The sequence below is a fragment of the Bombus terrestris genome, chromosome 13 (genome assembly GCF_910591885.1).
Source record: "Bombus terrestris chromosome 13, iyBomTerr1.2, whole genome shotgun sequence".
Classification (NCBI taxonomy): Eukaryota; Metazoa; Arthropoda; class Insecta; order Hymenoptera; family Apidae; genus Bombus; species Bombus terrestris.
The window spans coordinates 4,536,108-4,552,822 of NC_063281.1; the positions used below are offsets into that span (position 1 = coordinate 4,536,108).

The following is a 16,715-nucleotide window of genomic DNA, read 5'->3' on the forward strand; positions in this document are numbered from 1 at the left end:
TCGACGCATGAAATGTATACACAAAAGTCGGCACGAACTTATGGAATGACCTAATAATAGATGTACAACATTTTCTGTTTTATTCGAACAAAATGGATCATTCATCATTAAATAAAATAACTTTCAGGACAACCTAATATATTAGCATTAAACGTTCAGACTTAATGACAGTAGCGAATGAAAGAATATTGTTAGTTTTTACAGGAACTACGGCACGACGCTATGTGTAAGTGTTTATATTGCGCATATGTAATTTCGTTATTTGAATAAACGATTGGAATGGAAATTAACTGTACAACTGTGCAACGATTTAAAAGAAGAAGGAATTACATTTCTAATGACATCGTGTATCAATATTGATTACCTAGAAAACTTTTTTTCCGTTCTTCGAATGCAAAATATAATCACGTATAATTAGTACATATTATATATAGCTGTGCAATTAGTACTAATTATATGTGATTATATTATGCATTCAAAGAGCGGAAAAGAAGTTTTCTAAGTAGTCAATATTGACACGCGATGTCATTGGAAACGAAACTCTTTTTTCTTTTAAATCCTTGCGTAGCTGCAGAGTTAATTTCCATTCTAATCATTTTTACACCTACATTAGCGTAATTGCCACCTAAGAAGATGTTTTATTTATAAAGTAATTTTAATGATAGAAATTGCATGCTTGATGACGATGAGCCATTAGCAGCGTAAGATATTATGTCACTATGTCATCATCATAATCGTGTAGGTTGACGATGAACTTGTACGAAGTACGAACTACATAGTGAAAGTACAAGCGAAAATGCTGACAGGCCAAAAGGGATGGCAAATTCCCATAAGACATCGGGCCTAGCGACGCGTCCGTGGCTCTTCCGGAAGAGGGGGTGCCTGAGAAGGCGAACATGACCATATTTAATCATGGACGAGTACAAAAAAAATACTTTATATATAGCCTTTTTACTTCATATTTATTTAAAAAATACTTTATCTTTATATTTAGAATAGGGAGATCTTCCTTTTTGACTTTAGCAATGCCTTTTCTTTTTTTTTTCTTTTTGTTGTTATTTTCAGTTATTGTTTACCTGGAATTGCTCCCAATTAATTACGCCACTTTTTCTGCTTTTATAAGTACAGTATATAATAAAATACATCAATTTAGTGGTTTTTAAATTAATTCAAAAGTTACGCTATCAGTTATGACTACATAAAGTTATAATCGAACGAAATCATACTGTAAAGAAATATTAAACTGCATTATGAATTTTTAATTTTACCTATATTTTTTTATACTTTTAATATATACTTTTAATTTCGTGTTTTGTAGAAACAATATGTGAAGTCGTTTAATAAAATCATTACCGCAAAATATAATTGACTTATATTTTATAAAGATTATTGTATAAATAATTTTTAGATTTTTTTGTGTTTTAAGTAGTGAATATTAGTCCTCGATACTTAGAAAATTGCGCGTTGGAAACGTATAGCTCGATATGGCATGCGCGGTTGGCTAAGTTTTAGAAACCACGAGGGCACTTTTCGTACCATTTTCTGTGACAATGGTTCATTTGCGATCTATATTTCCTTTCAAGCTTATTCCTCGTAATAAATACTGCAAGATGGAATAAGAATATTTTTCCTTATTTCGCGCTCAAGGTCAATGTTGCGGTCAACTTTTTTCAACAGATCTGCACTGATCCAAAGCTGTAGATTGTACCTATGATAGCCGCGGCAAAACATTTCTTAACATAACGATATGTTCTATAGCATAACGATATGTTGAACATTTACATCATTTAATATTTATTTTATAAAACATGCCTACGTTTGTACGTTGAGTATTGTGTTACATAACAGAAATTAGTAGCGGAAACTTATGTTGTGTCGAAGACTGTAAAATTCTAGTATTTAATGCACTACCAGCACTCGCTTTAAATTAATTTACGAAAAGAGCTATTGATATTAGACCTTGTTCTTCAGCCATTCCTCTTTTATCATATCTGAACCTTTCTCTGCGATCATTATAATCGGCGCATTGGTATTACCACTAACTATATTTGGCATAATCGAGCCATCTATGACTCGGAGTCGAGCAACTCCGTAAACTCGAAGCCGAGGATCTACCACAGCTTCTGGATCCCAATTGGGCCCCATTTTACAGGTACCCGTGGGATGATACACGGTCATGGAGTACTCTCTAATCATGCATTCCCAGTATGGGTCGGTATACATGGAAATATTTTTGCAAGCAGGAAATGGTTTAGAATACATTTTGCTGTTATAACGTCGAAACGCGTTAGTTTTACTCATTTCAAACACAAATTTGACTCCTTCGATCAGCGTCGCCATATCTTCCGGTTGCTCGAAGTAGTTTGGATAAATCAACGGATAATCGAAAGGATTGCTGCTTCGAAGCGCAATAAAACCTTTACTTTTTGGTCTTAGAAGCATAGGAAGCACAGTCCATAAGTCTTTATTATTAATTTCCCCATACACGGCATCGTAGAATTTGTTGGTCAGGCCATGAATCTTCCATATATTTCTACCGCCGTCGGAGCATATCCCTCCTGCCACCGAAAACAGTTCTATGTCTGGGAAATCGTCAGAAGCATTCACGAATTTGCTATTGATAAAAGCTATTCCTTCGACACCTCCTGGCAATGTCAAAGGACCGTCTCCAAAAATCGCATATCCTATCATATCCTGAATATTATATATCCTGTTCTCCACCAACGAAATTTCTTCGTTCACCAAAAACGAAACACCTCCCACACCTATGTGATCTTGAAGATTATGACCCACTCTTGAATCCTGAATCACTGGTATGCCGTGTTTCAATAATTGTTCTTTAGGCCCGATTCCCGACAACATCAGCAATTGAGGGCTATTGACGGATCCCGCGGAAACGATCACCTCCTTTTTCGAACGAACGCGCAACGTTTTTCCGTCTCTAACAAACTCTACGCCATAAGCCATTTTCGACGACGGATCTATTAAAATTTTCGTAACATGCGCTTCCACGACAACGTGTAAATTTTTCCGCGTCCTGATTGGTCGTAGAAAGGCCTTCGCCGTGGAACACCGACTGCCATGCCTGATCGTCCCTTGAGCAATCGTGAATCCAGTCTGTCGTTTTCCGTTAATATCTCTGTTTTCGTAACCCATTTCTACACCTGCTTGAATAAATGCAGTGGCCAAGGGAGTGTGCCATGGCACTTCTTGAACGGTTAGGTAACCTCCGGTTGAATGATACGGCGTCTCGGCGTGGAGAGGATTTTGATTGTCTTCAGATTTTTTGAAATATTGTAGCACATCGTCGTAGGACCATCCGGTATTGCCTAGCTGTTCCCACATGTCGTAGTCTTTTTTGTTACCACGAACGTAGAGCATGTAGTTTAGCATACTGGTCCCTCCGATGACTTTGCCACGTGGCCAGTTGCATTGACCCCCTTCCATCGCTGTGGGCATAATTTAAGATGAAATAGAACGAAGACATTATCAAATATCTACGTTGACTGGTTATCGATTCCCGTTAATACCTCTTTCGGTTCGTCAATAGATTCATTTTCCGATTGGAATCGATTTACTTGCATTCTACATATACACTTATTTGAGTTAAAACGCGTATATTCTGGCAGAGAAAAAAAAAAAGCTGGATGAGAAAACTGAAAAACTAATGGGTTGTTCGTGGATTGTTTGGAGGCGTTTAAAGCATTTCGGTTTATTATAGAAGAATACAGATTGTATGAATATCAATAAAATCAAAGAAACGCCTGCAGGAAGGCAATCGTGCGAAGACATTTTCTTCGAACCTACAAAAGGATTACAGCAAGATGTTTAAAAAATGAGCAGACTCGCCGAGAGAAACAGCTCGTCGATAGTGAACATTTTCGAACGAGAATTTAAAAAATCAAACTCAGTGTCCAGTACTCAAAAGATCCTAAAAAATAAAAAGGGGAGTATGAGCGAACAGATAAATAGGTACTTTGTGAATGGCAACTGACGCAAAAGAGGAACCCAAAAATAGAAAGCAACTTTTGTGTCGACAAGATAAGGATAAGTGGAAAAATGCAGTGGATGAGAAAATAGATTACATATTGAATAATGAGGAAGAGGAGGAGGAAGGTAGCGAAAAGAGTCGCTCGATATTTCAAGGGGGCAACAAATGGAAAGTAATTACATGGACGATAAAATGAAACCTCGACGTTAATTGGATTTGCAGACGTGGAATGAACAGAGGACAAAGACAATAGAAAATCTAATAGTGGATATCTTGTCCAGTTTTTCACAGGTTCCGTGAGCTGGGGCTTTAGAAAACAACAACTTTGTGTTGTCTTGTCATTACCAACGATTATATATAAGAACAATCAGAATTACTTAAAAATGATTAGCAGTAAGACGTTCATTCACCGCACGAAACATACAGAGTATCGTTAATGTCTATCATATCAGTGTTATCGTTGAGCAGGGATGTCAAGTAGTTTCAACGATTCCACGCCTATGATTTTTGTGTGTACCGCGTCCGCGTTCCTTTTTTTTCTCTTTCTTCCTCTCTTTCTATCGTTAGTCTAACTGAAACTTTATATATTTACTGTAAAAATGAATTACCTCCTCGTTGAATGTATTAATTTATAGAGACTAGCATATATGCGGTACTTTGCATAATTGGGATAGCCGCTTAATCGGATCAAAGGATGCTAGTTCCAGTGTGTCTCAAATAACCGAAATCCACTATAATGCGTTCCAAGCGTGACAATACTATGTATCTCGTGTCATTTTAATTTACTTATTTCGACATAAAAAGTAAAACATTGTTTTTAACTATTTCTTCTATAGCTAGATAGATGCTTATTATCATGATAACAAGGCATTATTAAATGTTATTTACCTCGACAGAAGTTCTCATTAAGTTCCGTCTTGTATTTCCAATCGATTTGAGTTAACTGCAGATTACCAGCAAGAACAGGAATATCATAGATTTCTGATCCATCAACTCCTGCTTCCAAAAGGAGCACGTTCCAATCTTCTATCTCGGACAAGCGATTCGCTAGGACGGATCCTACAGACGTGTAAATTGCCATTATTAATATGCGTAGCACACAAAAACTTACAAATACTTTGAAATCAAAAATTTGAAAATTCATTTCGAAGAGGTCAAGGAAGAGATGAAATTTGTTGAAATTACGACACAGAATTTGCCACAAACCTAGTATACGTTTGATCGACAGATTTGTCGAAAGAAAGGAATTGTCAAATTTTTGTGTTAATTGATCACACGAGTAACAACACGCTCATTCTCGTTCGTTAAACTTATAATCGAAAATGTACCTGCAGAACCACCGCCCACAATTATGAAGTCGTAAGACGACATTAGCGCTTCGGAAGGAACATTTTTCACAGCGTAATCGTCAACCGCATACTTGATATATAATAATATATTTAGAAGTATCGAGCACACCAATTGGGCCAGTCCTGATGTCATCCCCCCCAAAGCAATGCTTCCGACATCCATTTTACTTCTATTCTTACGATTTCTTTTTCATCGATCTGTAATATCAAATTTTGCCATCTTATTGTAGTATCGTGAGGAAAAAGCCTGGTTAGAGATCGATCAAAACAATGTCGTCTGTCCTTCGGTTGTTAGTTTACATAGGGAAAAAAGCCTATGTGACTAAAGTCACCTAGTTCTTGCGCAGCGTTAACAGGATGGGATTAGAGAAAGGAAAAAATAACGCTAATGGAGGGGGACGATTTGAATTTAAAGAATTGTTGATCGAGAAGTGAGAGTGAGTCGAGAGATCAGAGTTAATCGAAGAGTCGAAGAGTAGAGTTGTTAGCGTTGTCGAGTTGCGTGAGTTGCTAGCGTTGTTGAGAGATTGAGTCGTTAGCGTTGTCCAGTTGCGAGAGTGGTCGAATTAGATTGTTACATTTAGTTTCAAACTGAACAATCATCGTTTTCTGTCTAATTAATATCTGTATAACAAATTTATTGTAAATAAATTACAAATTATAAATAGTATCAGGAAAAATTTATACCTAAATTTCCGCGATAATACATTATTTTATATGATACCTTAGTTTGCAATCTTATTCATAAGATAACATCAAGTAACAAACAGTTTTTAATAAACATATTTATCTGATGTTAATGTAACCGTAATCGTGTTTTGTCTACATTTAATATATATATATTATACATGAGCGTTACGTAATTATTTATAAAGTTATAAACTTCACATATTTTTAAGACTTTGACATATAATCAAAGTTAATGTTGTGAACTACTTTCTTCGTGTATATAAATGCCGTCTTTAACTGCCGGCTTTAGTTTCCGAGGTATTTGCAAAAATATATTCGATATTCTACATGTGATATTTTGCTGTTTATAACATGTACGTTATTAGTCTGAGGTATTCTACACACCATACAGCTCTAATATCGTTTAATACCCATAATCAAAATTATATTACTTCTGAGATGAATAAAGATTGTTTTGAATCACTTTAATATTATTATTTACACGTCATTGTAGCATTTCAAATCTGGCACTTAAGAACTTGCACGTCGAAGTACGATGAGAATAAGTTGCGGTTGTCGGTCGATATTCACAATGAAAAGTCGGAGCGTTAAGTGTTGATCTACTCTAACCAACACTGATTTACTAAAAGGATGAGCCAAAATCTAGATTAAAATTTTCTGTTTCGCTTTCGCATAGATTAGTGTTGGTTAGGTAGCCTATGCCACAGACAAACCAAGAAATCTAATAATTTGTTATAATGTACATACAACGATACGAGCATAAATAATATTAGAACTCTGTGCGTGCGCGCGCGCGCGCGTGTGTGTGTGTGTGTGTGTGTGTGTGTGTGTGAAAATTGTAAAATACCTTCTGTCAGAAGTAAAATACGGTATATTATGGGATATAGTTTCGCTGATGTATATTTCGAAAACTAAAACCGAGTGGTGATTATACATGGTAGAGCGGTAAATGTAGTAGAAATGTAGATTTGACAGGAAAAAATAAGGAAAAGAATCGTATGCAAATAAAAAAGTACTGAATAAAATAATAAAAGACATGAAAAATACTATGAAAGATAACAATGATATGGAATTTTCGAAATATTTAGCCCTTTGCGTTATTCATTGTCGAGGCTTCTATTATTTTCTTCGATATTTAGTTCATCATCACTGTCACTATCACTAGAAATATTGAAACGTCTGAACCGATTCCTTGTTGAACGCAGTTCGTTTTCATTGTCTGAAGCACCGTCGTCGTCTTCTATCTTGTCAGGTTCAAAGTAATATTCGTCATCACTACTATCACTATCAAACGTGTCTTCTCTGGATTTTCTAGGCATCGTGTATAAGGTAATATAAAAAGTACATGAAATATATAAAAAGCTCGCTTATTCGTCTGACAATGACATTGAAAGACTGAAAATCGCTCGGACTCGTCTATCATCCTACATCGCGAGTATACGTTAAACGGAGGATAAGACTTCATCACTAAAGATCTTTAATTTTCTTTCATAAAAAGCAAAAACTGTTCAGTTTACTTACCTATGCGCATATAAATACGCATAAGGTTATCACTCAGAAAAATGGGCGTACGCCAGCCACTTGATAGTAAGTGTCTGCAACTGAGATCAGATTCGGGTGACTTTATACCGACACGCGTCCGTAAAAACACGCAACAGTAAAAAGACTTGGGCTACTCGTCTGCAAAGGGCTAGTCTCACTTTCATCCCACGCGGAAACCAATTATACACTGTGGAAAGAAATGAAACGAATGAAAACGTTAATGAAACCGAATCTAGCAATCAGAAAATCGGATAGGACCAGGCCGAGATGTATCAGAACCGTGCCAAAACATTTGTAAATCACTCGCACGAATTATTCTTCTCGTATCAAAATAGTAAACACGATTAAGAGAGGCGATCAAACGAACACAAATAACACTGTCACAGCCGATAATAATTATTCTGTGCCACGTACAATCACACAAATAATTATTTTGCATATAAAAAGTTTACCTGGTGTTCACCTTATTAATAGGAAGATCCTAAAAGAATTATAAACAAAAGCGATCATAGAACGCAGTGCTAATATCCAAGCAGGGTAAGGATCTGCATGCAGCGTCTTACAGATCAAACTCGCTTCTTTCAGTAATAGCAAAAATCATGAGAAAAGTAATCTATAATCGTCTGAAATCTATCATAGAAGATAAGGAACTAATAGTATAATAACAAATAATTAATAGTAATAATAACAGATCATCAATTTGGATTGAAGAATGAACACGTAAGTATTGGACAAACACACAGAATAATCAACGAAATATATATAAATATATAGAAAATAAATTGTTTGTAGCGGCGCATGAGTCAGAGGATAATTCAAACCATGTTGTTGTTTTGCCTCGGAGTATCAAGTACTCCGTTGGATTACAAGTAATGTAAGAACAAATAAACTCCGGGCAAAACAATGTCGCCGCTACGTACAATCGTCAAACGTAGACGAATTCGAATTTTCCGGTTCTCCCCCGACCAGTGTAAATAAACGAACGCGATCGAGTACCGAGTAGTATCGAACAGTATCAACGAGTATCGAATAGTATCAACGAGTATCTACAGAGTATCTCCGAGTATTCACCGAGTCATGCGACAAACAATAACGAGTATTTATTCCGTGATTTATATTTAGTACTGTGGGATAGTATGACATCAAGGAAGGACGTGAAGGCGTGATGGATGATTGTTTATTAGCGTTGTCAGGATATATTAACGTGAGTACAATAACGTGAGTATAGTAACAAGAGTAGCGTTACCAAGTAGTGAGTAACGAATACGTGAAACGGGGTATTATATTCGATTTTGTATGAGTGCAAGCGGTTTTGTATTAATCATACTGTTACCTACAAAATAATGATATAACATTCCTACAGTACTAACGACTCACGTGTACGGCAGTAAAATTATTTACTTATTTATTCCAAATTTATTTGACGGACTGCGACAGTAATATTTCGCTCTCGTTATTTCGCATTATCTACCCTCGACCAATCCTCCACATGTTTATGAATATAGAAAAAGTCTTTGACAAAGTATTCCATATTGGACAGTTACAAACCGTTAAGGCTCAATTCCTCGGAACCTGAGCTCACGAAGATGGGAATATTCCAACATAAACGCTTGCTACTACAGTTTTTAATGTCGCTCTCCGTCTATGATTAACTTTTCTATGATGAACTTTGAATTTGACGTCACGTTAGACAAAATACGATCGCTGAGAAAGCGAGCTCACATTTTTGTCCAATGATTTCATGTTCCTGCGCTTCCTTCGATGCAAACAACCGAATCCGATTTTGGTCTCACATAGAACTCGCTTTTCTCTTTTGCTTTTTTTTCTTTTTTAATAACCGATATCTAGGATTGTGCATATCTGAAATTTAATTAGAAATGCAATTCTTCTTTATTCAGAATACATTCAACTGCCAGAATTATTGGCGAATTGCAGTGAAATTGTTCACGTTCTTACAAACATGAAAGCCCCTCTTTCTATTCCGTTCGATAATTTTCATTTTTAACGTATTGAACGTTTCCTTCTATGTCGTACTGCAAAATTTATTAACAAACACTTTCTACAAATTGATCGTTATTATGTGATTCTGGATCGCTTTGTTGTGAATATGTCGAATCTAAGGAGAGGAATTGAGATATAACAAGACACCTCACAAAATTCATTTAGATAGACCAATTTACAAAATAGAAATTAATATGACCCTCAATGCTTGTATATGTGGACATATGATATAAGATTCTAGAGAATAGCCACATATCGTAAATGAAGTCACAACAAATGAGACGATACAGGTGAAACTATAAACAAAAACGGAGAAATTCGGGAAACCTGGAAGTTGCAACAATGTGAGAGAAAATGTGCAACAATGTAGGGGAAGATGTGGAAGAATGTGGGAGAAGACGTGCAACGATATAGAAAGATACAGAAATAGAAGATTGGAAAGATTAGAATCGGAATACGTCCGAATCAACTAGCAGCAAAAGAAGAAGAATAAAAAGTTACTTGAAATAGTAACATGTAGATTAACTTTTTATTTATGTAGTAGAATACATGATCGCAATAATTTCTTCTCAAGATGAAGACGATTGAAACTGATGAAAAATCAAATATTAGCGGAAATACGACAATTTACAGAATACAAGACTACACACGCGTAAACGATGATGTGATCACGCGCGATAACACTAAATGCGGTGTAAAGTAAAGCGGTAGATGCTTCCTTGGCGATAGTCGCTTGGTTACTGAATTACGAGTAGCTAGTTGTAACACAGAGCATTAAATATGTAAAACACACGTATATATATATATATAGTGCATCTATAATTTGTCTACGATTCAAGCTCGCTGTGTAGGATTCCTCCATGTTGCGTTTATATAATCACTTATTACGTCACTAAGGACATTGCTTATGCATTTTGATCTAACTACCGACTAATTAGTCAATGTAATTACATATTTTGTGAAGGATCTTCTCTCGAGCTGTGACACCGCTGTTATTCAGAACGGGAGAAGAGGACAGAGGATTTTGCACAGAAATTATTTCGACATATTTGGTGTAGAGTATGAATTTTGCGTATGTTTTTAAAAAAAACTCTAATTGAATAAATAGCGAAAGTGAACAACAGCAAAGATATAACGCGTTATTCACGGAAATGTGATTTTGTAACAATAAATGTAGTTTTGACAATAACGATAAGTGAAGAAGAAGAAGACCAACAAGATTTTATGTTCATTCTCAGCCTCTAAATTTTGTCGAACAAGAAAATGGATTTTACCAATCGCTTTTGTGTTTTTTTTTTCATGTAATCCCAAATTACAAATAAAAGCAGAGTTTTTTTTAAATGCTATTTTAAGTTGCCGAAATAATGTGTAATGTGTAATGTGTAATGTGTGTTTTCATATGTTCTCGTGCGGTCAAGTTTCAACGCTGTCTGAACGCTCTCTGTCCGGTCGTTGCGAAAATGGTACAATTCTGTAATCGTTTTTCCATCTTTCATGGACATCCATACATAACACAAGTGATAAACTGTAAAACGACGACTGTTGAATCTCTTAATATTTAATAGTTTATCGTTGGCAATTTTTTAACGAAGAAATCCATCTTAGAGCGAATTGGATCTAGAGAAGCATTCTCTCTTTTTAAATTTCGTGGATTGATTCCTGAAATTGATAGAAAGTTAAGTTCCACTTTTGCATTTTATTGCATCTTATAGAATTTTGCATTTTACAGTTAAAAAATGATTACTGCTGTATTTCAACCAAGCGTCTAAATGAACAATTTTTTTCATTTCAACATCAAAATCTAGATCTTTCAAAAAGCGTATAAGTTCGAAAAATAAGTTGAAATATTCATAAGTTGATAAATTGATCGTGCGAGAATTAAGCGGATTAATTCAAATTTGGCACATTATTTTGAGACGTATAAACGAAGTTATACGCGAAAAACAAACTTCTTGCACTTTTTACTAATTTGCAATCTAATAATTGGGCTTATCGTAACATCTTAGGGACAATACATAATTATTACGTATATTCGTAGGGGAGTAATTTGTTACGTACCTTCTAAAAATCAATTCTGGACGTGCAAAGTCCAGTAAAGGCATTCTCGAAGACGCTTCTACAAATACAAACAATGTTTCATACGTGGAATTCGTAAAAACATGAATTAAAAATATACGCATAGATGGGAATAACGAGAAGCGTCACGTCGCATAAAAATTACTACCGATACTTCCAACTTGTTTTACGCTTATCACTGCTTATATTTTAACTACCTGGGTGCATCCTAGATGACAATACTGTGTATTCAATCTTTAAACATGAGCAAATATGGATAATAAATGTTGCACTTAACAGAGATATAATATGTTTGATAAAGAATGTACATAAGTATAACATTCTTTTATTTATTCTCACAACATGTTACACAATATTGATATGCAACTTGTCCCTATAGCACAGACGCAGCTTGAAATATCGTAAAAACTCGATTATTCGAACTGCGGTTTATACACGACAAATATGAAATTGAATATTACTAATTTGAATGTATTTACATTTCGATTAGTCGACTATGACGTTATGTACCAATATATCTTCAATTTGTAATCTATAGCTTTATCTATTCGAATAAAACATGGAATAATTAATCAATTAAATAATGATGAAACCGTAACTGAAATACCAATATCTTACGCTATTGGAAAATCAACTGTTTGTGATACAACAAAAAAGAGTGCGAAATTGTGAATGATAGCGAGAGTTCATGTAAGATGTACACGAAAATGTATGAAAACTGCTAATAATAAAATTCATGATATGGCAGTGTATGAATGGTTTTGTTAAAAGCGTGACGATGGAAAGCCTATATCTGGCACTACATTAAGCGAGCAGGTTTTACAGTGTAATGCAAGATTGAATGGCGATCCTAACTTTAAAGTATTATCGAGCTCATCAGCGAACTTTAAAACACGTAACGGTGTTAGTGAATCGAATAAATTTGGCGAAAAATTATCGTCAAGTAAATTTGCAGCTAAAATTTGAAAAAAATAATTTACAGAATTATTAAAACGAGAAAATTATATGTCGGAAAATGTTTATAATGCAGATGAAATAGGATTAGTATGGAAATTATTCCTGCGAAAAGCTTTACTTTGTCAATATGAACACTCAGCAACGGGTCATAAGGTCAGTAAAGATACAATTAGGACTGTTGTATGTGCGAATGCCTCCGGCAGTTACGAACTTCCTGTATTGGTAATTGGGAAGAATAACAAACCTTGGTGCTTGAAACATGTGAATTTAAATGTCATGCTTGTTATATTAGTCCGATCAAAATAGACATTTCAAAGAACAGAAATTTCAACGGAGCTAAATTTTGGTAGAGACTTTGAGTCCACCTGTAGAAATAAAGTGCCAAAATTCCCTATTGATTCCATGCGGGCTAAAAAAGTTATTCAAGATCAAAGTCAAAGTTTTCGGATTTTTTGAATTTTTCTTGAAAACAGTAAAGTTTTATCGAAAATATAGCCCAGACAAAAATTGAAGATCATAAAATTATCTACAAAAATGTTTCTCATACTTTTTTCGCAAGAATCACAATTCCTAAGATCTCCTAAATCTATCTAAATCATTCCTAAATCTACAACGTCAACCGGCTGATGAACTCCATAGTTAAGTTCGAGCCACCTCTTGTAAAGAAAGAAATAGTACAATGCAAAAGGTGCCAAAGGTACGGCCATACGCAGAAATACTGCAATCATAACTTCCGGTGCGTAAAATGTGCAGGTAATCACCCCAATGACCAATGCACCAAATCCCCTGAAACCCCCGCTAAGTGCATCCACTGTCAAGGAGAGCATCCTGCGAACTACAAAGGATGCTCAGCCTATAAAACACTACATAATATTAAGTATCCAAAACTGGGACCCAAGGAGATAACCATACAAGAACCTAGACCCCAAAAACTCACCACACCATCAATGTCCTATGCCCAGGCAACGCAAGGAAACGTAAACAATTCGAAAACACACAGTGTACACACAGAAAATAGAATTCCCACCCCACAAAACACAGACAACTTCACCAGACTCGAAAAACTTATCGAGAAGCAAACTGAGCAAATTAACAACTTGCTGTCACTACTCACACTCTTCATGGACAAATTTATACGCACAGAAGAAAAATAAAAACAATGCGTATAGCTCTGTGGAACGCCAACGATCTAGCTCAGCACAAATTTGAACTAGAACTATTCTTAAAACAACAGCAAATCGACGTAATGCTCACATCTGAAACCCACTTCACCGACAAAAGCTACCTCAAAATACACGGCTACAACTTCTACCACACCCAACACCCCAGTGGAAAGGCACACGACGGCACCGGAATCATCATCAAATCCAGCATTAAGCACTACGAGCTTCCATCATTCCAGAAAGACTACCTTCAAGCCACAAGCGTAGCAATAGAAGACTGCCATGGTACAATCACCACCTCAGCAGTATACTGCCCTCCCAGACACTCGATTGCTAAAGAGAACTTCGACAGCCTCTCTGACGCCTTAGGCAATAGATTCATAGCTGGAGGAGACTATAACGCCAAACATACCCAATGGGGCAGCAGACTTGTCACAGCAAGAGGCAAAAATATTCTGAAAAGCATAACCACCAACAATCTCAACTACCTCACCTATATCCTCACCTATATATATATACATATGAGACAGTATATGTCTCATTAACTCTTTCATTCCAGTTTTTAATTAAAAAACGATTGATTATGCTACCTTTGTACAGTCAGTTATACTGCAGCCATTAAATTTTTAAAATCATTGGGCAGAATTGACTTAAAATTATTACTCAATAAGCCATGTTTTTGTTAAACAGGTGGATATATTAAATTTGCCGAATTCCTTATATATATATATATATATATATATATATATATATATATATATATATATATTTATAGAAATAAACTTTAAACTTAAAACATTATTTATTAATTACTAATTCAATCATTATTATATTTAATTTTAATAAATTAAAAATTATTTTTTTTTTAAATATACATTTACTTATTAATATATTTTAATTTTAAAATCTATAATATTTATAAATTATTAAATTATTAAATACTCATTAATAAAAATTATTTTTAAATTAATATTATTAAACCTTATTCCTCCAATACCGCTCCGGAAATAACGGAATACCTGCATTCTTCCTTCCAAATGTCTCTCCCTAATAAATCTTTCACTTCTCTAGAGGTTACTGAACTAATCCATCGTCTGAACCCCAGGAAAGCACCGGGACATGATCAAATAAGTAATAAAGCAATTAAGGAACTACCCGTAAAAGGGAATGCACTCATTTCTTCAATCTTCAATGCAATTCTTCGCCTTGAATACTATCCCAAAACCTGGAAAACGTCACTAATTACGCTCATCCTAAACTCGGAAAACCAATACACGAAACTAGCTCCTATCGTCCAATTAGCCTTCTACCCACTTTGTCAAAACTATTCGAAAAGTTGCTAACGAATCGACTCCTTCCACTCCTAGAGGATCTGAAAACTCTGCCAGATCATCAATTCGGCTTTCGGAAGCAGCATTCCACAATAGAGCAAATCCACCGAATAACACACAGTATCAGCCAAACCGTCGAAAAGAAAAAATACTGCTCAGCGGTATTTCTTGATATTCAACAGGCATTCGACAAAGTATGGCACGAAGGGCTTCTTTACAAACTTAAAAAAGTCCTACCACACACTTACTACTCCATGCTAAAGTCCTACCTAACCAATAGGCAATTCATGGTTAAATACGCAGACGCCATTACCACAATTTTCCCAATAGAAGCGGGCATACCCCAAGACAGTGTCCTCGGACCACTTCTATTCTCCATCTACACTGCCGACTTACCAATAACAACAGGAATAATCATAGCAACATTTGCCGACGACACAGCGCTATTAGCGTCCCACGCCAACCCGACAATAGCCTTATCCACCCTTCAGCACGGTCTCGACTCAATGGAAAAGTGGTTCCACAAATGGGGCTTCAAAATTAATGAAAAACAATCCACACATGTAACCTTCACGCTGCGAAAACAAACCTGCCCACAGGTCTCCATTAACAATATAACAGTTGCCAACAAAGACACAGTCAGATAGATACCTGGGCATGACTCTGGACAGGAGATTAACCTGGAAACAACATATCCTAGACAAATCCAAACAACTCAGGGACAAACTCAAAAAATTTTATTGGCTCATTGGCCGTCGCTCCAACCTAAGCACACAGAACAAAATTACGCTCTATAAGGCCGTAATAAAACCAGTCTGGACCTACGGAATCCAACTATGGGGAACAGCAAGTAATTCCAACATTGAAATACTCCAACGCTTCCAATCGAAAACGCTAAGATCCCTATTAAATGCACCCTGGTATGTTACCAACGAAACAATCCACCGTGACCTCAAGATACCTACAGTCAAAGATGAAATACACAAGTCCAGAAGCAGATATAACACGAGAGTCAACAACCACTATGCGGAACATTTTTGTAGATAATTTTATGATCTCCAATTTTTGTCTGGGCTATATTTTCGATAAAACTTACCGTTTTCAAGAAAAATTTAAAAAATCAGAAAATTTTAACTTTAACCTTGAATAACTTTTTTAGCACACATGGGATCAATGGGGACTTTTCACCCTTCATTTCTACTGGTGTACCCAAGTTCTCTACCAAAATTTAGCTCCGTTGGAATTTCTGTTCTTTGAAATTTCTATTTTGACCAGACTATTACTTGCAATCTGATACAAGATCTGCAGTCCGGATACAAAACAACAATATAATTTTATTTATCCTCTGTCTCATGTGCCGTTACAAGAATAAGAAACTTTCTTAATGCTAAATCCTAATTTTATGAAAATGCGATTAATTTCTTCAATATTTGAACGGTAGTTGTTCAAGACAATTGGAAAGTTAAGGGTTTATTACTCTGCTGAATGGGGTCTAAGAAGGGTGTAAACCTGAAAATTCCTGAAGGCTCAAGAGTGTCATAAACCACTCGGTGAATTAAGGAAATCCTTATCCTCCCCCACCCTCATTTTACGCGATCGGTAGTCGGCCAATAGG

General features: G+C 35.6%; 1 protein-coding gene across 13 annotated transcripts in view; it reads right to left on the reverse strand.

Annotated features, from left to right (window-relative positions):
- Positions 1 to 1,680: 1,680 nt before the first annotated feature.
- Positions 1,681 to 16,715, reverse strand: part of LOC100649617 (glucose dehydrogenase [FAD, quinone]) — a 31,111-nt gene continuing 16,076 nt past the window's right edge. Inside the window, exons 1-6 of one of the 13 annotated variants that reach the window (XM_003394691.4) lie at positions 10,224 to 10,331; positions 9,121 to 9,432; positions 7,552 to 7,759; positions 5,320 to 5,538; positions 4,880 to 5,050; positions 1,681 to 3,449 (exon numbers count right to left, since the gene is read on the reverse strand). In XM_003394691.4, the coding sequence (XP_003394739.1) occupies positions 1,954 to 3,449; positions 4,880 to 5,050; positions 5,320 to 5,503 (1,851 nt within the window). In that variant the 5' untranslated portion in view covers positions 5,504 to 5,538; positions 7,552 to 7,759; positions 9,121 to 9,432; positions 10,224 to 10,331 and the 3' untranslated portion in view covers positions 1,681 to 1,953. Of the gene's footprint in view, positions 3,450 to 4,879; positions 5,051 to 5,319; positions 5,539 to 7,551; positions 7,760 to 8,024; positions 8,044 to 9,120; positions 9,433 to 9,528; positions 9,689 to 10,074; positions 10,332 to 16,715 lie in introns of those variants that run through there. The other 12 variants (XM_012321293.3, XM_003394692.4, XM_048411222.1 and 9 more) reach the window with 12 other exon arrangements.